This window comes from Vitis vinifera, chromosome 10 (genome assembly GCF_030704535.1).
Source record: "Vitis vinifera cultivar Pinot Noir 40024 chromosome 10, ASM3070453v1".
Lineage (NCBI taxonomy): Eukaryota > Viridiplantae > Streptophyta > Magnoliopsida > Vitales > Vitaceae > Vitis > Vitis vinifera.
In genome coordinates, this window is record NC_081814.1 from 17311109 (window position 1) to 17333813 (window position 22705).

A 22705-nucleotide genomic window follows, 5' to 3' on the forward strand; every position below is an offset into this window, starting at 1 on the left:
GAAGTCCTCTACTACTCTCCAAAATTTGTGCATACCCTCCAGGAGTCCTATTTTCCCTGTTCTTATATTTTTATTTATATGGCAACCCACTCCTTCTATGGAATATTATGTTTCCTTTTTTAATGCATGTGGATATGGGAAGTGCATATATGCGTGGCTTACTTGGAGATTTCCTCAAGAATGCAGCCCATGTCTTGTTTGGTAAGTGATCAAATCTTGGTAATTACAATATCAGTTGTTGATTGGAGTGACCGAGTTGGAAGTTGCAGGGGCCTTATCCTATACCGCCACACAATAAAGCATCTACATTGTAACGCACGCTTCACTAGAAAACCAATGAACACTTCAACAACTCACTGAGATCAACGAACAAGGACTCTTCCTCTTCTCTCATGTGAATAGCTGGTCTAAGGTAAAGGAAAGGCTATTTAGACTGCCCAATTCAAAGAGCAAACCGACGTCAAGCTAGTATTTAACCGCCAAAGACAGCTTGGAGGTCCAAGTTAAGCTCAAGTTACTCAATACGCCACTTGAATGATACACAGTTTTCTTCAATAGTCAAAAGCTTTGATCGATCTGAGATCTACCAGTTTTAAGCATCTCAGAAACGCATTCACCAACTGATGAAGCCTTGTCGAAGTAATCCTTAAGTGATGCAACAAATTCGGATAAATCTCGATGTTGTGCAACAATTTTCAGATTGGATATTTCGTCGGTTCCAACACTATAACTCACAGACAATCCGACGTCATTGGATTTATCCGACTTGCTCGCAGGCGAGAACTTCGATTTAACAGTAGTAGGTTCATTATGCACCAAGGATCGGAAATTCAATCGGTTCCTAATCTCATATCTGGACTCTACATCTCCCTCATCTGATGATCCTTTCTCATTGTCAATGGACTGCAATGGTTGTGATGAATATTGCTTTCCGATGATAATGAACTCTAATGGCTATGATGAATATTGCTCTCTGATGACAATGAACTCTAATGGCGGTGATGACTCTCTATAAACGAACCAGCAAGCTTCAACGGTGCCGAACTACTTCGGCAATGATGAACTCCACTGACGAACCAGTAAGCTTTGATAGTGGTGAACTACACTAGCAATTATGAACTTGCTTTTTTCTATGCAGAATTTGCTCTCCTTAAGAAATGCCCAAAAGTCCTATTGTCGGTGTTGTGGCTCCTTTTTATACCAACATCAGAAGTCACTGGAACTCCAGTTGTCACTCATTCTCAAGCATGGTGTGCATGTTCCCATGTTCACGTGTTTTTCACACCGAATCATCCCTTCTAAAGACTTCTCCAAAAAAGCTTCATCGCATGCATGTTTTCATATATTCTTGAGACACGCCTACAGAAACTCCTACTTGGTGTGATGAAATTCCACTTTGAGTTTTTTTTTTTTAATTGAAAGAAGATTTTATGTAATTGAAAATTAAATTTTGTGTAATCAAAAGTAAAATTTATGTAAATCTAAAATTAAAAGTAAACTTTGTGATTAAAAGCAAAATGAAACTTTATGAATATATATCACATGCAACCAAATGTCGAAGTAGCCTACACAAGCCATGCAACCATGCAAGTCATACAAGTCATGCTAAAAATGTCTAATGGGCCAAGTGTACCTAAGTGGGCCTAAGTGACCTAAAGTGATTAGGACATTGTCTAAGTGACCTAAAGTGATTAGGACATTGTCTAAGTGACCTAAACGTGCCTAAGTGTGTTATCCTAAAAGTGAACTTAAAAGCTATCCTAAAAATAAAGGAAAAGCCTAAGTCTAAATTAGGGCTACCTAGAGTCACAATGGGGTTAGATAAATCCTTCAACCAAAGTCTTTGAGATAGCTTAAAAATGGTAAGTTGTATGAGTAGCTATGGGCCGCCAAGGGACTACTATGGAGTATTGAAAGAGCACTTAAAGACATGTGTTGAAGGGTTAAAATGGAGGGCCTATAGAAGGATTCCTAGGCTCTCTTACTAGAGATGGAAGACAATTGTCTCTCGAAGTTTATGGCAGTCATAACCCTTAAAAGGGTATTTATAGAGTTCCTCTACTAGCCTTAAGTGACTTGAGCCTACTAAGGCTTAGATCACTTAATCTAGCCCAAAATAGATTTTAATTGATTAATTAACCACACAATGTCATCCAATTAACCCAATCCAAAGAATTTGTTTACTATTCCCTATGCAACCTTGTGTGATTACCAAAACGCTCTTAAGCATAAGAGTGAACCTAGAGTCAATCCAACCCTCATAAACTATGTCATTTTGGTATATAAGATCAGAGCAAGGGCCACTATGACCCATAAGAGTATTGGTTTCCTCAAACTTCAATTCTAAAGTTGATTCAACATTTCACTAAAGAGAATCAACTACACTTAGTACCCTATGTACATAACAATGAGATGAAGCTTGGGTCCGTGACCTACTATCTATTATATGTAAACTCCCCATGAACTGGTGTATGTAATATTACAAAGTAGTGTTATCACTTATCAAGATTACCTTTCCAATCCTTAAGTTACAGATCTCACTTATTATGTTATCAATTAACAAACTCTGTTTTTAAGGAGCATATGTCAAATTTCCATAAAAGAAAATGTTATGGTCATAGTCTTCTAGATTACACATCTTTTGGATCCTTAATGGGATATATTGTCTCGATCCTAGAAGATTTCCTTCTACCTCTGTTGGTAATACCTGTTGCCACAAACCTTCATCAACAATAACCTAATCCATAAGGATATATGACCACCTTAGGGTCTCACTCGTGGGTCAAAGCCTCCTGTTAACATTTGCACAAACTCAATATCATCTTAAGGTTGAGAGTGCATGTAGTATAATAGCTTGGTGAATCACAACAACCAATAGCCTTATGTCATGATTCATCATAGGTCTTGTCTGGTGTGCATCAAAAACACTAGTTGACCCATCATGGGAAAACATTCCGACAACCAAAACAAGTCATCCTTGTAATTATGAGGTAGTGCACTATAGTTTCTACTGGATTGCCCAAATTCATGAATTGACTGCAAACAACTTATCTACTTACAAGGAACCCATGACTTGTGTACTTTGAGCAACTCTTAATGCACTGAGTTTGTATGCTCATATATCCAATTAATGCAAAAGAGAAAAAAGGAAACAAAAAAACATAAATAAATAATTTATAAATATATCTCAAACTGTTACATCAAGTCATGCTTTCTTGGGCTCAATCCCAACATAATCTACACCTCAAACTTCTAATGAACATGGGAAAAACTTTATAGGGGTTGGAGATAATAATCCCAATAATCTAAGATTTGCAAGCTTAGTCCATGTTCCCAAAAGTAATAAAACTTGAAAATCAAGTTGGTAAAAATGAGTGATGTAGGTTAAGTAAGTGAGCCCTTAAATGAGTATGGGTTTAAGCTCATAAGAAGCATGGAGGGCTAAATTAACACTTACATATGGAGAGAAAAAAATGATTGAAATGTACATGAAATCATCCATAAAAATGTATGCTTCCATGTAAATCCAAACCATGTTTGTCAAATCTAGTAGTAGCCATTAATGACCATAAAATGACAATAATCCCAAGCCCCTAATGACCATAAATATATATATATATATATATATATATATATATATATATATATATATGGCTAAAAATGGTTCTTAAAGATGAGTTTAGAAAAGCTTTTGAAAATCTAAAAAACAAAGAGAGCAACTATCTATATTTTTAAGCATCATGGTAAGATCAAAGTCCATAGTAAGGGACTTGGCCTTTAGCCACAAAATTGGCCATTGAAAGATACGTGAAATTCAATAAATAAATAAATAAAAGGATTTGAAAATAAGGTTGTACAACTAGATTTGCAAAGAAAACTAAAAGAATAAAAAGAAACTCTAAAGGGTCTTTTCTATAAAAAGTCTCTTTGGCAAAGTATCAAACACTTTGTGGCTCTTACGTTTTCTTTTAAAATCAATCACCAAGTTTCCAAAAACTATTTAAAAAAAATGAAATCCCAAAAAGATTAAGTAAAAGAAAATCAAGGATTTCAAATTCAAATAAGTATCACATCATGATTAAGTCAATGCGTGTCAAAATGGAGGAAAATAACTAGGAAAAAAAACAAAACTAATACAAGTAATACTTAAAAAACTATTGAGCAACAAAATAATCAAAAGATCAAGCCTTTTCTAAAGTAATCAAGCTGATCAATGTTAGAAAAGAAGAAATTCTAAAAATAAAGAACAAATATCTAACAAGCATGTGGCCTTTCAATATCCACACCAAATGCACCTATCATCTCAAAAATCAAAAGAAAATGAAAATAAACTAAAAATTAGAAGAAAATGAGATCAAGCTAAACTTACCAAGATTCTTTCTCACAAGTGAAATAATTACCTTTTATCAAGCTTCCAATCCTCCTTCAAGCCAAGCTTCCAATTCCTCTCTATCTAAAATTTGATAATTTTCTCTCAAAATATGCAAAGAGAATCCCCTGAAAATGAGTCTCAAAACCTTTTTTTATAGAGTAAGGAATAGTAAAAAATTTGACAGTTGCCATCATTTTCACTAAGACTTAATTCTCTTTAAATCCAAACCTAAACCCAATGAGACAATAACCAGAGGCATTACTTATAAAAACTCTCTAAAACGAACCTTAGGAACCCTTAAAGAAGGGTGAAAAAGCTATGCCTCGAAAAAATGTCGAATTTGGGGCAAAATCTTAAAATCTCGACTAATCAGTCAAAGAAATTGGTTGAGCCGATTCCAACCAATTGAATCGGTTGAGCTAGTTTCCCTTGATCGATTGACTTAAAAAGCTCCCAAGTTGCACAAAAAGAGCCCATACAGGCTTTGAACGCACCTAAACTTTAGGAAAACCTAAGGTGTCGCTAAAGTCATGCTACGAATCTAAAAACTCCCTTTAAAAAGTCTTCAAAGTGGCTTAAGAGTTGGTGTCAAAGCTAAGTAACAGGCAGACCACCAACAAGCATAATAAAGAGATAACCAAAAAAAGACTCTACATGCCTACTACATGAAGGCGCAAGGCAAGGGGTACCACATATGATGAATAACATGTGCTACAAGCACTAAATGGAGAGTTTACAAGAAGTCCTCCAAAAATTAGCTCTAAGACCTATTTTTATAAGACAAAGAATAATAGAGATTTTGAAACTTGTCATCAACTCCACTAAGGCCCAAATTCTCTTTAAAAACAAACCTAAGCCCAAACAAACAATAACCTAAGTTTAAAGCCCATAAAATTGCTCCTAAACTAGCCTTGGGAACCCTTAAAGAAAAGTAAGAAAGACAAGTCTCAAAAAAATGTTGAAATGAGGCCCAAAAAAGGAAAACCTAATCAACCAGATCGAGGAACCAATTGAACTTTTTGCAACTGATTGACCAGTTGACTTCTACTAATTTAGTTAACATCACATACCAAAACAAGTCAAAAACAAGTTCCAATCATGTCGATGAAGTCTATATGAGCTTCGATCACACCAAAACTTTGAGGACTTGTAAGGTACTGCTAGTCATATATGGATCCAAAACCCCTTATAAAAAGTCTCTAGAAGTAGCTCAAAAGTCAATGCCAAATCTGAGTAACATACAGACCACCAAAAAGTACAATGAACAAAAAAAATAAAAAGAGTGTTGGGATTAAGCCCTAAACGCATGACATGATGTAACAGATTGAGATTCACTTATAAATTTATTTATCTATGTTTCTTGGTTTCCCATTTATTATCCTATATGTTTTAATTGGTTATCTAAGCATACACGTTCATATCTCTTACATTGTACATGATTTAGGTGCATTGGTAATGGGAAAACCCTAGATCTCTCTTTCCGAAACTCAAATTAGGTTAGGAACAGGCTTGACCATTCTAGCCTTTTCTAAATCCTATCCACAAAAAAAAAAAAAAAAAAAAAAATCATTTTTAAGCTTAATATGGATTCAAAAAGTGCTAATGAAAAATTAGCTCTAAGACCTTTTTTTATAAAGCAAAGAAGAGTAGAGATTTTGAAACTTGTCATCAACTCCACTAAGGCCCAAATTCTCTTTAAAAACAAACCTAAACCCAAACAAACAATAACCTAAGTTTAAAGCCCATAAAAATGCTCCTAAACTAGCCTTAGGAACTCTTAAAGAAAAGTAAGAAAGACAAGTCTCAAAAAAAGGTTGAAATGAGGGCCAAAAAAGGAAAACCTAATCAATCGAATTGAGGAAGCAATTGAACTTATTGCAACTAGTTGACCAGTTGACTTCTACTAATTGAGTTAACGACACATACCAAAACAAGTCAAAAACAAGTTCCAATCACGCCGATGAAGCCTATCTGAACTTTGATCACACCAAAACTTTGAGGACTTATAAGGTACTGCTAGTCATATATGGATCCAAAACCCCTTACAAAAAGTCTCTAGGAGTGGCTCAAAAGTCAATGCCAAAGCCAAGTAACATATAGACCACCAAAGAGTACAATGAACAAAAAAATAGAAAGAGTGTTGGAATTAAGCCCTAAAAACATGACATGATGTAACAGATTGAGATTCATTTATAAATTTATTTATCTATGTTTCTTGGTTTCCCAATTATTATCCCATATGTGTTAATTGGTTATATAAGCATACACATTCATATCTCTTACATTGTACATGACTTAGGTGCATTGGTAATGGGAAAACCCTAGATCTCTCCTTCCTAAGCCCGGATTAGGTTAGGAACAAGCTCAACCATTCTAACATTTTCTAAATCTTATCCACAAAAAAAAAAAAATGCATTTTTAAGCTTAATATGAATTCAAAAAGAGCTAATGAAAAACATAACTTAGATTTGTATGTTCCCAAATCAGATCCATGCGGTAAAGATGAAAAATGAAGTCACAAAAGTCTCATAAACCCATAGTCTTTCACCCAATTCGAACTTCAATCTTGATACATTTATGATGGGGATGGAACATGATGTTAAGGTTATGGTCGACTCTCTCTCTAAAGGTGGAAAATGAGTCTCTAGAAAAAGTTGTGGAAACACCAACATTTAATAGGGTATTTATCAGGTTCCCCGCTAAGCTTAAGTGCCTATTGAGGACTTGAGTTACTTAATCTTGCCTAAAATGGCCTTAATTAATTAATTAACCCAACATGACATATTAATTAATCAATTATCCCAATCTAGAGACCTTGTTCACTTACCCCTACGCAACCTTACATAGTTACCAAAACGCTTTTAAGCACAAAACTGAACCTAAAACCAATCTAACCCCTCATAACCCATACCAATAAGGCATATATAAGCTCAAAGTGGAGACCACTAGAACCCATAAAAGTACTAACTTCCTTTGAATCCAATTTGATTACTACCCAAAAAGTGCTATTTTGCGCCTTTAATTCATTATGTTTTAAGCACTTTTGTGCAGTAGTTCTCCACTTTTATTCCAATTGGCATGTTAAGGACCTAGCAATGACTTCTAATCATATTTGTGGCTAGTTTTAGTGTTTTGACAGCTTTTTGGTTCATTAAGACAAACCAAGTAAAGGAGAGAAGCAAAGAAGAAAAACAGAGGAAAGAAGCAGTTTTTGTAGCCATGCATTGTCACTTTGGGAGGCTCTATTTTGTTCATCGTGCAAAATCACCTTTCAAGAATCTCATATTCGGAACCGGCTTGGAATTGCGGACAAATCAAGTACCTATAGTTGTATATTTCCATTTGTATAAGGAGCTCAAAATGGCGAATTTCGCACCAGCCCATGCTAGTGCGAATTTCGCACCACCAGCCCATGCAAGTGCGATTTCGCACCACCAGCCCATGCAAGTGCGAATTTCGCACCATGTATTGTTCATGCGACTTTGGTGCGAAATCTCCTCTGTTCTGCCGACTCCACATGAGATCTTTTCTTTTGTGTTTTTTTTTTTTTTTTTTGATGTAAATTCCTTTCTTATCCTTGTAATTAGCCAATCACAGGCTTTGCTTTGTAAAGATTATAAGAGGGGTGGAAATCATCTCTCGAAAGATATATTGTATATTTTACACTTAGTGAAATTTTCCTCTCGGGGAAATATACAGAGTTCTCTTTGCTTTCCTTTTCTCTCTTCTATTTTCTTTTTCTTGGAAGCCAAACAACCTCTGAGGATGTTTTCCCAGAGGATGAGAGGCTAAACCTTTGGTTTCTTGGAGTGAAGGAAGCTAGGTGAAAAGTCCAGATGCAAAAGTGGAAAACTCTCGTGCATTAAATACAGGTAGTTGGAGTTCATAAATGGCTTTTAAATCTAAAGTTTTGCTTTAAATCCCTTAGAATCACTTTGAATGGCCAATACATGATAAGCTTTTAAGTCTCTGTGGATACTTATTGCTAGATCCACATAAGACCATTAGTTATCATGTACGAGCCATTGGAAAGTGGCTCAAGGTGAAGACCCATAGTGTCTAAAGCCATTAATGGGACTTGACTACCATTTCTATTGACTTTTTATGGATTAAACTTCATTGTTAAACCTATACCGGTTCGGGAAACAACCATCCTTTATGTTGTTGTCCCCAATGCGAGGAGAAAAATCCGGAATTTCCCACTTTGCATTCTGAACTTGATCCTAGCAACCTTTAGCTCCAGGAGACTTTCTTTCTTCCATTTTTACCTAGTTCTATGTTAGTTTAGTTTCTAACACCACTTTCAAAACAAATTTTATTTTCTTTTAAACTTTAAGTTTTTGACAAAGGAAATCATCAGATTCAATTTCTAATCTTGAGTCTATCACTGGTAGAGTGAAAACCCATCCTAGAGTTCGACCCTAGAGCTGCTATACTATAGTAGTTTTGCTACGCTAGTATGAGGTCATAGGATTTATAAATATTTTTTATTAAAATACCCAACTGGGCACGAATCACAATTCTTAAGTTGATTCAACATCTTACTAGTATCTTATATATGTAAATAACAACGAGACACCATATGCTCGAGTCTATGACCTACTATCCATTGCATTCAGCCTCCCCATAAATTATTGTCCATAGTTTAATAAGGTGAAAGCGATCAGGCTTTCAAGACTACTTTTACTATCCTTAAGTTACAGATCTTCCTATTATGTGTTCAACTGACATGTCTTAGTTCTTCAATAGCTAATGTCAGGTTCTACTTAAAGAACTATTATAGTCATAGTTTACATGAGCACACCTCCTCAGGATCACCCAATGGGACATTCTATCTCAACCCCATGAGATATCAGGGTGCCTCTATTGAGAATGCCTATTGCTACTAGCTTTCATTAAAAATGACCTAATCCATAGGGAATATATGATCTACTTACTATCTCACCCTAATCTCAATATTCTCTTAAGGTTGAGAGACAATACAATTACGCAACTTGGTGAAGTCATGACTACTTGATAGTCTTACGCCATGACTCACCATAAGTCCTATTCAATGTGTAGCCATACACACTAGTGCACTCACCATGGAAAACTCATCCCAATAGCCAAGATCAACCACCCCTCTAATTAGGAGGTAGAGCACTACAACCTCCAATAGGTTGCATAGACCCACGAACTAATTGTGAACTAGTCATCTATTTGCAACGAACTCGTAACTTGAATTTTTTATGAAATTTCTAATGCACCTAAGTCATATACAATACAAAAAAATGCAGGTTAAAGTGCTTACAAGATATAATGCATGGAAATAAAACAGATAAAAGTGAACTAAAACCTTATTAAATAATAATAATAATCCACATGTTTATTACATTATGTCATACTTTTAAGGGTTATATACTAACAATTAAGAGTTGCACAAGTATTCTCAATAGAGACACCATGATATCTCATGCAATTGGGGATTAAGACAATGTATCCTCTTAGATGATTCGAAAGACATGTGATCTAGAATACTATGGTCATAGTTTTTCCTTTAGTGGAAAATTGACATATGCTTTTTGAAGGTACAGTATGTCAATTGATCACATAATAAATGAAATTTGTAACTCAAGGCTTAAAGAGCTAATTTTGATAGGTGATAGCACTACCTTATTAGATTATGGACACTAGTTCATAGAGAGTTTATATGTAATGGAGAGTTTACATGTAATGGATAGGAGGTCACAAATCTAGATTTCATCTCGTTGTTATTTTTATAGGATATGAGTAGTTAATTCTCTATAGTGGAATGTTGAATCCACTTCAAAATTAGACTATGAGGGATCTAGTACTCCTTTGGGTCCAAGTGGTCCCTACTCAAGCTCATATACCTTGATGACAAGGTTTATAAGGGTTGGATTGGCTCTAGGTTCACTTTTGTGCATAAGTGTGTTTTGATAATTACGTAAGGTTGTGCGAGGGTTAGTGAACAAAATCTTTGGATTAGGCTAATTGATTAATTAAATGGCTTTGTGAGGCTAATTAATCAATTAGAATTCATTTTGGGCTAATGGGCTTAAGTCACTTACACCTAGTAGAGAACCCTGTAAATACCTCCTTAGGGATTAAGGCTTCTAAGAGAGTTGTCTTCCACTTTCAGAGAAAAGAGAGAGTCATAGGCTCTACCTTCTCTTCTTCTCCACCGATTAAGTGCCAAGATCAAGCAAGAGTTTTCAGGTGGAAGATGTTAAGTTTATGAGGTTTTTAGCTAATTTGAAACTACACTTCACATGTGGAAACGATTTGGGAACAACCAAATCCAAAGTAAAGTTTTTTATAACATTGTTCTTCTAGATCTTGATATTAAAAATTGTATTGTTTTTTTCTTTTGTTGCCAAGATCTAGAGCCCTTGGAAGTTATTCATGAACCTAACATGAACCTGCGATAAGGAACTTGATGATCCAAGATTCCCTCCAAGGGAAACCTATGTGAGTACTACACAAAGGCGTAAGGCAAGGAGTAATAAGTATGATGGCATGTGCTATGAGGAAAAATGGAAGGTCTACAATAGTACTTCATGTTGAAATTACTAACTTACCTCATCGAAATTCATGTCGAAATCTATTTGACATGCACTACTCTAACTCAACATGACCTACGAATTTTCAAATTTAGGCACTTTTTTGTCACTTCTTTAGCCTATGATGGGACCCAAACATTTTGAAGTTTATTTTTATTTACTTTTAGCTATCTTTTAATGAATTTCTATGGAATAAGTAGCCACAAGAACATACCTCATGTAAGGTTTTGATCTAAACCATAAAAATGCAATTTTTTTTGTTATAAGGTTGTTGAAAAAATTTCTAAAGAGAAGATAGAGGAATATTCTGAGTTTGTTTTCTTTTACTTTTTTATAAATGAATTTAGTATAGATTTTTTGAATTCTCAAGCATGAGTTTTTATCTTTTTCTAATAGCTTTACGAGTGATAGTACACCCATGCAAAGCTAAAAGGCTATTTTTAAAGGATGAAGCATGAAAACCTATGGTTAGATATAAAGGAAATCAAAGGTTGAAGCATGACCTAATAATAAATTGAATGAAAAGTTAAGGTAATAGTATCAAGAACAAGATACCCTCAAAGGTTTGTTTGATTTTGGAGTTGTTACAATCTCTTATTCCTTAATACTAGGTATTCTTAGTAATTCTTTATTAATAGTTCTCTAAGTCAAATCTACGTGGTGTGGTAAAAGCCTAAGATATCATATCTATACTTAGATTTCACATCCATTCATCTATCAAGTAATTTAAAATGGAATAAAATAATAAAATTTAGGGCATGACTCAACTATAAAGAACAAAACTTAGGTTGACCTCATAAGACCATATGTTTTGATTTCCCGTTGACTAGTTCAATTATGGAATAAAATAATAAAAGTTAGGGCAAGACTCAACTATAAGGAACAAGACTTAGGTTGACCTCATAAGACCATATGTTTTGATTTCCCGTTGACTAGTTAAATTATATACCTTTGTTTCACTTGAAGATGTACCCTTAGAGTTGAATTTTTTTATCTCCTAAATCTTGATTATTTGAATTAAAAATCATTCACTTTACATATTTTAATTCTAAGGATTCTTTTAATATATTAATTTCCATTCAATTCATTCCCACCATATTTTTCTTAATTGAAAGAACTTGGCAAAAGTGAATTTGTTGACCTAATTTGACAAATACTTATATGTTAATCCCTAAGGATGATACTTGGAATACTACAAAAGCCATAGTAACTCTTTCTTTAGTTTTTCTTAGCCACATCGATTGCTATGTAAAGCTTAGTATTTTGGACAATAAAGAAAAATTGTCACCTATGTTGAGGATACTTGTTGTCACCAACCTTAATCATTAGTGACCCAATCAATAGGGAATATATGACCACCTCAAGATCTCTCCCATAGGTCAAAGTTACTAAAGAGCTCAACACTAGATCAATATTTTCTTAAGGTTGAGAGCTCATGTAACATAGTAACTTAGTGAAGTCATGACTACTTGATAGCCAATATCATGACTCACCATAAGTTTAGTCCAATATGTAACCATACATACTAGTTCATTCACCATGGGAGTTCATTTTGATGACTAAGACAAGTCATCCCTCCAATTAGGAGGTGGTGCGCTACATCCTCAAATGGATTGCCTAAATCCAAAAACCAACTATAAACTTCTCATCTTTTTGCAAGGAACCCATAATCACTTAGATCTCTCTTGCAACTTCTAATGTACCTAATTCATATGAAACGCAAGTGATGTAAGGCCCAAATACTTATCATGGATAATGCATGGAAAATATAGTAAATTAAAAACCAAAATCATATTATAAATAATAATGACATCTATTTATTGTTACATTATGTAATGCTTTTAAGAACTCTATCCCAACAATCTCACACTAACTCTCAAAGCATCTTAGGAATACATTTGACATCTATGTTATCCTCATGACCATCAAAGACTATACTCAACAAATTCTTGGTGAAAAGATCTATCAGGTCCTCGATAAAAGGTATTTTCTCCATAACTACATTGTCTCTCTACAATAACGTATATGATGGTATTTCCTCTCATTGTGTTTACCCTTTTGGTGGTTCCTTGGTTCTTTAGATTACGTCATAACCTTGTTCGGATTGAACCCTTAAAAGCATGATATGATGTAATAAACTTTGGAGTTTATTATTTGTTAATAAAGTTATTGTTTCACTTTTATTTATCTTCATTCCATGTATTATACTTTGTAAGCATTCTAGCATGTATCTCTTGTATTGTACATGACTTGAGTACATTAGGAATTGCATGAAAGATCCAAGTCATGAGTTCTTTACAAGTGGATGATTTGTTCATAGCTAGTATGTGGGCCTAGGTAACCTATTAAAGGCTATAATGTACTATTCCTAATTAGAGGGATGACTAGTCTTAGTTATCAGGAAAGTGAACTAATGTGTATGGTTACATACTAATGGGACCTATAGTGAGTCATGACATAAGTGATTACTACTCAAAAAGTGTTATTTGATAGCCTATAATTAATCCTTTTAAACACTTTTGAGTAGTAGTTTTGGCCTTTTAACTCAATTGGCATGTTAAGGACCCTTGAAAGCAATTTTGATCACTTTGTGTAAGTTTTGGTGTTTTTGTTAGTATTTTGATCACCAAAGCAAGTCAAGACTGAGGAGAGCTATGAGGAATCTTAGGTAAAGCTTAGAAGTCATTTTCCAAGAGTAAATCCGGATTGCAAGGAGAAAAAGTAAAGAGAATCTGCCATGAAGCATATTCTTGATGATAGTCGTAGCAGTCACTTTTGGAGCACTTTCTGAAGTCCAAATGATGCATGCTATATACCATTTCAAAGATCAGGAAGTCAACAATCCAATGCTTTAAACTTTGTGCAATTCGGAGTTGAAACGAAGAAGTTGCAGCCATTACAAGCCAATCACTCCGAGCTGAAGGAAGCATTTTGCAAAGTGTTGCGAAATCACCCTTTTGTTACGAAGTGATTCCGCAGCCTTTTTGTACAGTGTGATGTATCTCCTTCTGAAGTTGCCCGACATATACCGCGAGAAGGAAGCTTGGAACCTCAAGGTGGAAGCCAACTTCACAGCCCTGCGAGTTTAGCTTGTTGTTGCGAAATGATTTCGCAGCCCTCTTGAGTGTCTGCGAAATCTCGCAGACACCATTTTTCTCTTGCGAAATGGTTCCTGAAGCCTCTCGATATGTGCTACCGACATTGGGAGATATTTTCCATTAGATTTTTGTTGTCTAAATCCCAAAATACTCCTTGTAAGCCACCAATTACATGATTCCTTAGTTTTTAAGTTAGTAAAAAGACTAAATATCTATGTAATAATTAGTTTTAAATTATGTTTTTATATATACCTCTCGAGAGCCTGTTCTCAGAGAGGAGTTCCTTCCGTAAAAGTTTGGGTAAGCAAGTAAAGTTCAGTTCTTTCTATTGCCTTACCTTCTCACTTTGTATTTTCATTTTCTTACTAAGTTATGAATTCTCTGAGGAGTTTTCCCCAGAGAATGAGTAACTAAACCTCTAGTTCCTTGGAGCTAAGGTTGCTGGGGAAGGTTCCAAGTGCAAGAATGCAAAGCTTTGTGGTTTTAGCTATTAATGAAGAGGAAGTGAAATCCTTTAATGATTTCTATGTTTTTAGTTAACTTAAAACACCTTAAAGTCACCTGGGCCAACACTTGGTAAAGCAAGTGATTTCCAACCATGGAAATGCACTAGTTTACCCCTTGCAAGCCTCTGGGAGAGGTGACTTTAAGGTAGGATTTTCTAGAATTGCCAACACTTGGTAAGCTTTTGGACTCCAAGGAGACATCCATTAGTTATCTCTTGCGAGCTTTTGACGGGTAATCCAAGGTTAAAGATCACCTTGAATGGTTAAGGCTTAGTGAGAGGCTTAAACCATTGCAAGCTGCATCAGTGAGAGAATTAAAGTGAAATCTAATTGAAGGAGTCTCTGTACAACACCGGTTAGAGAATTGACTATATGTTGAATCTCTAACGCGAGGAAATGAACCATCTGACCAGAGTCGTGTCTTTTGCATGAGGAACCACCCCAGTGAACCTAATTCTCCAAGGAATGTTTTTCTTCCTAAATTATTCCAAACTTCTGTTATGTTAGTTAGTTTAAGTCTAAACCTTTACCAATCAAAGTTTGTGTTTTACTTCTTAAGCTAACCATGAAATGAAAAAAACCAATTCACTTGGAATTGGTATCATTGATAGCTTGTTAATCCTTCCCAGTGAATGATCCTAGAGCCGCTATACTATAGTAGCTTTGTCTTTGCTACCCTAGTATATGGTGTTATAGGTTATAAATTTTGTTGATTACTCCCTCAATCAAGGAGCACCAGCTGGACACGAATCAGCTAAGACACCAATTGGGCACGGAATCAATAAGGTTATCAAGTAATTGATCGCTCGGATTTTGTCGTTTATTGGATCAAAACAAAATTTATAACCTAATTCACTATTCTATAGCAATTTGTACTCGATCAAAAAGTGGTTTTAGTACAAACTACAGTAGTATAGTGGTATTTAGGTATCGTCCACAAGGATGGATTATTCTCGGTAATTAAGGCTTGAATGAGATGATAAGAAATGATTGTGATCAAGTGAAATTGACTTGAAATTGCATGATAAAATCTCAAGATAACAATGTATTCAAATTGAAAGGAAAATAAAGTGTAAAAGAGAAGAAAATTAATAAGATGTGAGATTCTCGGAGTTAGGATTTTCTAGAGAGCGATTTCCAGGGTGAATAGGTGTTAAGATCTAATTTTCATCAAGTTAAATTGAAAACCTAAATTTTCATCTAAACCGATTTTTGATTTAGCTTTAGATCTAGATCTAATTTCTCTTCAAATCAGGTAATCTAATCCAAGAGATCAATTTGAATCATAAATTCAATTCATCTTAAATTATCTTCCAATGATTCACACTATGCAACTATTCAATCTCATCAAATCTAGCATTAAGAATTTGATGAATCTACCTAGCTTGCATTGTAGTAATCATCCAAGACAATTTGAAGAGAAAAATCCCCAAATTTCAATTAATCAATCAATTGGATCAAATTACCTTTGCAATTCAAGCTCAATTCTCTAATTCACCATAGATCTTGCCTCTAGATCCTCTCTCCTCCGAGAAAAACGAGATTTAGCCACTCATGCTTGGAGATTTGATCTCACAAGACATGTTTGGCTATCGATAAAATAAGAGAAATTTAAGGAAAGTGGAGAATTATATAGAGAGAAGAAGTATGAAAAGTTCTACAATTAGAAAATATATCAAAAAGTCTTTAAATGAGTCAATCATGTTTCTATTTATAGGCCAAGGTCAAGTGGACATTTGGCATCATCTAAGAGGTCTTTCGGAGGCTTCTTCATCAAGGAATCTGGATAAATGCATTTTCGCACGAGCCCCTAGCAATTTCGCATGATGGTGCGAAGTAGAAAGTCCATTAGCTGCATTTTCGTTTTGCTGGAGTGTTTCGCATGACTGTGCGAAATCACTTTTCACATTTCCCTTATGTGCTGCAGCCAAGCCTATTTTGTTTCATTTCGTATGACTATGCGAAAATTTTGCATGGTCATGCGAAATTGAAAAACATGCTTTTCCGACTCCTCCTTGCAATTTCTCCCATTTCTTCATTTTTAATCCATCTCCACCACCTTCAATTAAGCTCCAAATCCCAATCCAAACCGATTGCATTGCTTCTTTCATTATGCATTTGGATCATCATCAACTTTATTTGTTTTTTTCAATTTGATTCATCTCCTTTGTCACCAATTTATCAAAATCATACCTTGAAATGACTCCAAAACTTCATAAAACTTGTTAGTAACTCTTGCAAGGGCAAAAACATGTTAATTGAGTGTTTTAGGCATAATTACTACTTAAAAGATGTGAAACTCATGAGAATTATTATCTAAAATATGCTCTTTTTGAGTAGTAATTGATTACTACTCAAAAAGTGTTATTTCATAGCTTGTAATTAACTCTTTTAAACACTTTTGAGTAGTAGTTATTGTCTTTTAACCCAATTAACATATTAAGGACCTTTGCAAGCACTTCTAATCAATATGTGTTAAGTTTTGGTGTTTTGATAGCCTTTTTTATCACCAAAGCAATCCGAGATTGAGGAGAGTTATGTGGAATCTTTGGCAAAGCAATTTGAAGCTCAGAAACGTGAAGAACTAAAGCTTTGAAGTCCTCTGCTGCCATGAGTAAATCCGGAATGTAAGGAGAAGAAGCAAAGAGAAATCTGTCATGAAGCATATTCTTGATGACAGTCATGTCAGCCACTTTTGGAGCACTTCCTGAAGTCCAATTTATACATGCTATATGTCATTTCGAAGCTCAGGAAGTCAACAATCCAATTCTTCAAACGGTGTGCAATTTGGAGTTGAAATGAAGGAGTTACAACCATTGCAAGCCGATCACTCCAAGCTGAAGGAAGAATTTTGCACAGCGCTGCGAAATCACCCTTTTGTTGCGAGATGATTTCACAGCCTTTTTGCACAGTGCTGTGGAATTCCTCCTGAAGTTTCCCGATATATGTGACACGTTGGAAGTCGAACACCGCAAGCTGAAAGCCAACTTCACAGCGCCGCGAGATTAGCCGTTTGCTACGAAGTGATTTCGCAGCCCTTTTTGTGCCTCTGCGAAATCTCGCAGACATCATTTTCACTTGCGAAATGATCCTTAGTGCGTCCCGATATTTGCTACTGATTCATGCCCAGTCGGGTCTTTTAATCAAAAATATTTATAAATCCTATGACCTTATACTGGCGTAGCAAAGCTACTATAGTATAGCAGTTCTAGGGTCGAACTCAGGGATGGGTTTTCACTCTACCAGTGATATACTCATGATTATGAATTGAATTTAATGATTTCCTTTATCAAAAACTTAGAGTTTAAAAGAAAATAAAATTGTTTTGAAAGTGGTGATTTAAACTAAACTCACATAGAACTAAGTAAAAAGTGGAAGAAAGAAAGTCTCTCGGAGATAAAGGTTGCTAGGTTCAAGTTCCAGATGCAAAGTGGAAAATTCCGGATTTTTCTCCTCGCATTGGGGATTTAACCTATAGTTATTTCCCGAACCGGTATAGGTTTGACAATGAAGTTTTAATCCATAAAAAGTCACTAGAGATGGTAGTCAAGGTCCATTAATGGCTTAAGACACTATGGGCTATCACCTTGAATCACTTTCCAATGGCTCGTACATGATAACTAATGGACTGATATGGATCTAGCAATAAGCATCCACAGAGACCTTAAGCTTACCATGTATTGGCCAGTCAAAGTGATTCGAAGGGATTTAAGGCAAAACCTTGGCTTTAAAAGCCATTTATGGACTCCAACTACCTGAATTTAATGCACGGAAACTTTCCACCTTTTAATCTGGACTTTTCACCTAGCTTCCTTTAATCCAAGAAACTGTTGTTTAGCCTCTCATCCTCTGGGAAAACATCCTCCGAGGGTGTTTGGCTTGCAAGAGAATAGAAAATAGAAGAGAGAAAATAAAAGCAAAAGAGATCTCTGTATTTCACTAAGTAACAAATTTACAATAGTTGGTCTCTTGGAGAAAACTCCCCGACGAAGATATATATTCAGTGATTACAAGAGAATTTATATAGGAAGGTAGTTTTACCCTTCCTTGGATACTTCCTAGCTAAGGAATTACATGGTTGGTTGAATACAAGGAGAAAATGGAAATTTAAACACAAAAATATCAGAAGAAAAAGAGTCGGCAAAAATATCCAATTTTCGCACGCTGAGTTCCAATTTCGCATGTTGGTTTGAGGTGTGCGAAAATTTCGCACAGTGGACTGAGGATTTCGCACCTTAAACAGTGGTGTGCGAAATTGTCCCTCAGCTTGATGCAGTTGTCTTCCGAAGTCCATATCTTCCTCATTTCAGCTCCAAATCATACGTGGTTTGAACCATTGGATTCTTGACTTTCTGAGCTTCGAAATGGTATATAGAATGTAAAGAATGGACTTTGGGAAGTGCTCCAAAAGTGCACTAAAAGACTGCAGCTGTGTCCCCTGTTTTCATCCCCTGTTTTCTTCTTCTCCATTGTTTCTCCCTTGTAAACTTTGAACGATTAAGGCAAAGGATTATGAGGCTCCATAGCTTGATTTCTTCATAAATTTAAGCTTTCAAAAGCTTTGCCCTGAACTATAAATAGCTCTCCCTCATTCTTAAATTGCTTTGGCGAGCATAAAGCTATCAAAAAGCACCAAAACTTAACACAATTGTTAGAAACGATTGCAAGGGCTCCTATCATGCTAATTGGGTTAAAAGGTAATAATTACTACTCAATGGTGTTTAAAAGAGCTAATTACAAGCTACAAAATAGCATGTTTTGAGTAGTAATCACTCCCCCCAACCGACATATTGCTAGTCCCTTAGCAATTAAGGAGAGAAAAACTAAGCAAACGTAATAATATATATAAAAGAGGTCATGCAATTCATTCCAAAAAATAATTGAGTGGCATGACTGATATCCAAACACATCTCACCTGGTGAACTAAAGATATGAAGATTCAAAATGCAATAGGAGTTATCAAAGCTTAAACTTAAACAAAAAGTACAAAGAGTGGAGATTATGCAATTAAGTATCAAAAGAATCTCTACTCTCGAGGTTTCAAATCAAACTCTTCCATAATAAGCTAAGTGTTAATGAAATTAGCTTCCGGATATAGTATATACAACTATCCTCACCCTCCAACCTAAGCTTTTCTCGGATATTGGTAACATTAACCAACTCTTAATAGGTTAAGAACGCACCTTCTTATTCGCAATTCTTTTTACTTACTAAACTTAACCAATTCACCCATGTAGCAAGCAGAGGATCGATGACTCCCAACCAATTAAGGTTTAGGGCATCGGGTTTTAAAGGCTTTCGCCACCCCTTCGGATCATACTTAGGTTTCAAGGAAAGAATAGAAGCTTATTCTCTTTTTCTTTTTCTAAGACTCATTGGTCTTTTTCTAAGACTCATTGGTCTTTATGAGGTGTCCCAACACTATTAAAAAGAGGTTAAGTAATAAACCAAGTCAAAATTTTCCTAAGCTTAGAAAGTGAGAAAGTTTTACATCTTAAATCCGGGATCTAATGTGCACAGTGTGTGTAAAGCTCGAAATGGAAGAAGAAAGTTCAAAATCAAAGAGGCTTCAATAGATTATCAACTTTGAAAGCATAAAACAAACTCTAAGACTTAAATAATTAAGTTAAAACTCGACTTATCCTATTTTATTTTTGAAGAATTATCTTTAACAACCAGAGAGAATGATTCAAAAAACTTTAAAAAAATTTAAAATTTAAGCAAAAATTAACTAAAATACCAAAATAACTTAATATTGACAACAAAACTTCCTTTCTCAATTCTCCCCCCCCAACCAAGTTGAACATTGTCCCCAATGTTTCAAAAGCGATTAAAAATAAAGGGAGGAAGTGGTACCTCCTGAGTGAGACAAAGTCTGAGTATAAAAGAGGTATGGAGTACCTTAAACCACATATTCCAAAGACAAAAGAGTAATGAGAAAAGGGAATATAATCAAAAAGGATATATATATATATATATATATATATATATAACTTGAAAAAGAAATATACAATGTATGATTTCAAGTACTATTTCCAATCCCAATTTATAACACATGCAAAAGATGGGATTTACAAGTCTAAAATAAAAAGTAAAACATAAAAAGATCAGATATGAGTGGGGTCATGTGATGGCTCTGCTCTGATCTCCTCCTCTGGTATAGGCTGCTCAGCTGGCAAGCTCTCCTCATCTGGGACTAGAGGCTCGGATGGTGCAGACCTATCATGCCCAAGAGGGGTCTGCATACTCAGATGCTGCTGAATCTGATGAAGGATCGTGGTATGCTGGGCCTGAGTAGCGATGATCTGATCCTGGTGTGTCCGAATAGTGGCCATCTGGTGGATAATAGAATCCTGAGCAATGCTCAGTGTCCGCAATGAACGCTCTAAGCCTCTGAATTCTGTAAGAGAAATGGTGACAGTGGGCTCAGATGGAGGAGGAGGTGCTGGGGTAGCTGGCGCTGTTGGTGGAGCACCCTGAGTGATAGGGGAGGTAGAATGTATAGCCTCGGGCATGTGCACTGAGGGGTGTGCTGCTGGGGCAGGAGGTGGTGTCTCTGTGAGAATCTCATCCTGCTGGGCCTGAGGTATCTGCTCAACTCGGGGTAGCTCTGGAGGTGCATGTACAGTTGGGGCTCCCTGAGGTGCAAAGTAGGCTACCAAGTGATGCCATTTGTCGAGAGAGAAGTCCTCTTGGCAATGGCGGCGCCTCTCAAGACGGGGCTCTTCAGGATAGCCCAGGTGCTCTAAAATCTGGCAGAGGAGCCTCGGAAATAGTAATGGGATGCCATCTGCCCTCTGAAGCTTCTTCTGATGGACTTTCTCTTCAAAATGAAGAAGAGAAGTCATAATCAAATGATGAGGGCCGAAGAAATAGCCCTCAGAAATCCTGAATAATGCCTCAAGTATAGCTCCTCTCCTCTGAACCTTATGCTGAAGGGGGAATAGGTTGGCACGCAGGAGCACATCAATGAGGAGCATCCCAGATGGAAGCTCTCTCCTGGTCAATACCGAGGCTGTAGAAGTCCCCCTGGACAAAATGCGGACCATGTCACTCTGAGAGAATGAGGACCACTCCCTGAAATCTGCCTGAAATACGGGCTCATAAGGTATATGGAGGGCCTCAGCAATGTGACGAGCTCCAATGGCGCCCTGACGTCCGTCTATAGTAAACTGGATGAGGGTAGGATTGCGGAGACCTCGAGTAGTCATAGATTGATAAAAATCTAAAACTACTCTGGGATAGTAGAATTGCCTAGGAGTGAGAAGATGCTCCATGTGATACCTCTGCAGCAGTCTGAATGAATCTCTGAGCTCTGGCTGCTGTCTGAGGGCCTCTATGTCAAAGTAGGTCTCAGAGTGGAATGGTCTATCTCTGCAATCCAAGTTACCCTCAATCGGCGGTCCAGCTATCATGGGACGCCTGATAACGGCCTCGGGAGGCATGTCGACTGGAATCCGAGGTTCCTCTGTAGCTGGTTGTGGCTGAGGTGCGTGGGATGGCTCTCCAGGATCCGAGAACCTGGACCTTTTCGCAGGGGACCGAGAAACAGGGCTCGTGGCCTGTTGGACTGGTGGCACAGGGTCTGCGGGTGGCCTCCGGGTGGGGTATCGGCGCTGAGAAGGAGCTTCCCCCTCAGATGGGGGAATGGTCGGGGCCTGAACGGGAGGTGAAGGTGCGGCTCCCATGGCGGCTCGCTGTGGTCGAGGTGTCGGTGAGGACGGGGAGGCGGAATGGCCTCCTCTGGTCTTTGCCATGGCCGAAATGAAGGGAGGTGGGTCTTCGGGATTCCAGAGGTGTCTTAGCTTGTGCGCGGGAGAGACTGTTAAGTTCCTGGGCTTCAAGGGCTTATATATGAATGGGGTTTGGGGGGTTTTTATGTTTAAAATTTTCCAAGGCAACCGAAAAGTCGTTTTTGGACGTTAGGCACAATTTCGGGGGTAAAATTTTAATTTAAAAGTCGGTTTTAAATTTTTAGAACTTAAAATTTTACCGTGCGAAATTTTCGCACCTTGGTCTGTCCATTTCGCACATTGGAATTGGGTGTGCGAAAATGGCACCCTTTTTGCTGATGATTTCGCACGTTAAAAGGGGGTGTGCGAAATTTTCGCACCTTGAATAGTGGTGTGCGAAATTTTCGCACACTATTTCGCACAGTGCGAAAAT

At 36.5% G+C, this 22705-nt stretch overlaps 1 protein-coding gene across 1 annotated transcript; it reads right to left on the reverse strand.

Moving 5' to 3' along the window:
• Positions 1-558: 558 nt before the first annotated feature.
• LOC104880584 (proline-rich receptor-like protein kinase PERK2) lies at positions 559-22296 on the reverse strand. Its single transcript, XM_010657582.1, has 3 exons — positions 21930-22296; positions 20959-21194; positions 559-903 (listed from the first exon to the last, which is right to left on the reverse strand). The coding sequence occupies exons 1-3, from the start codon at positions 22294-22296 to the stop codon at positions 559-561; spliced, it is 948 nt and encodes a 315-aa protein (XP_010655884.1).
• Positions 22297-22705: the final 409 nt, after the last annotated feature.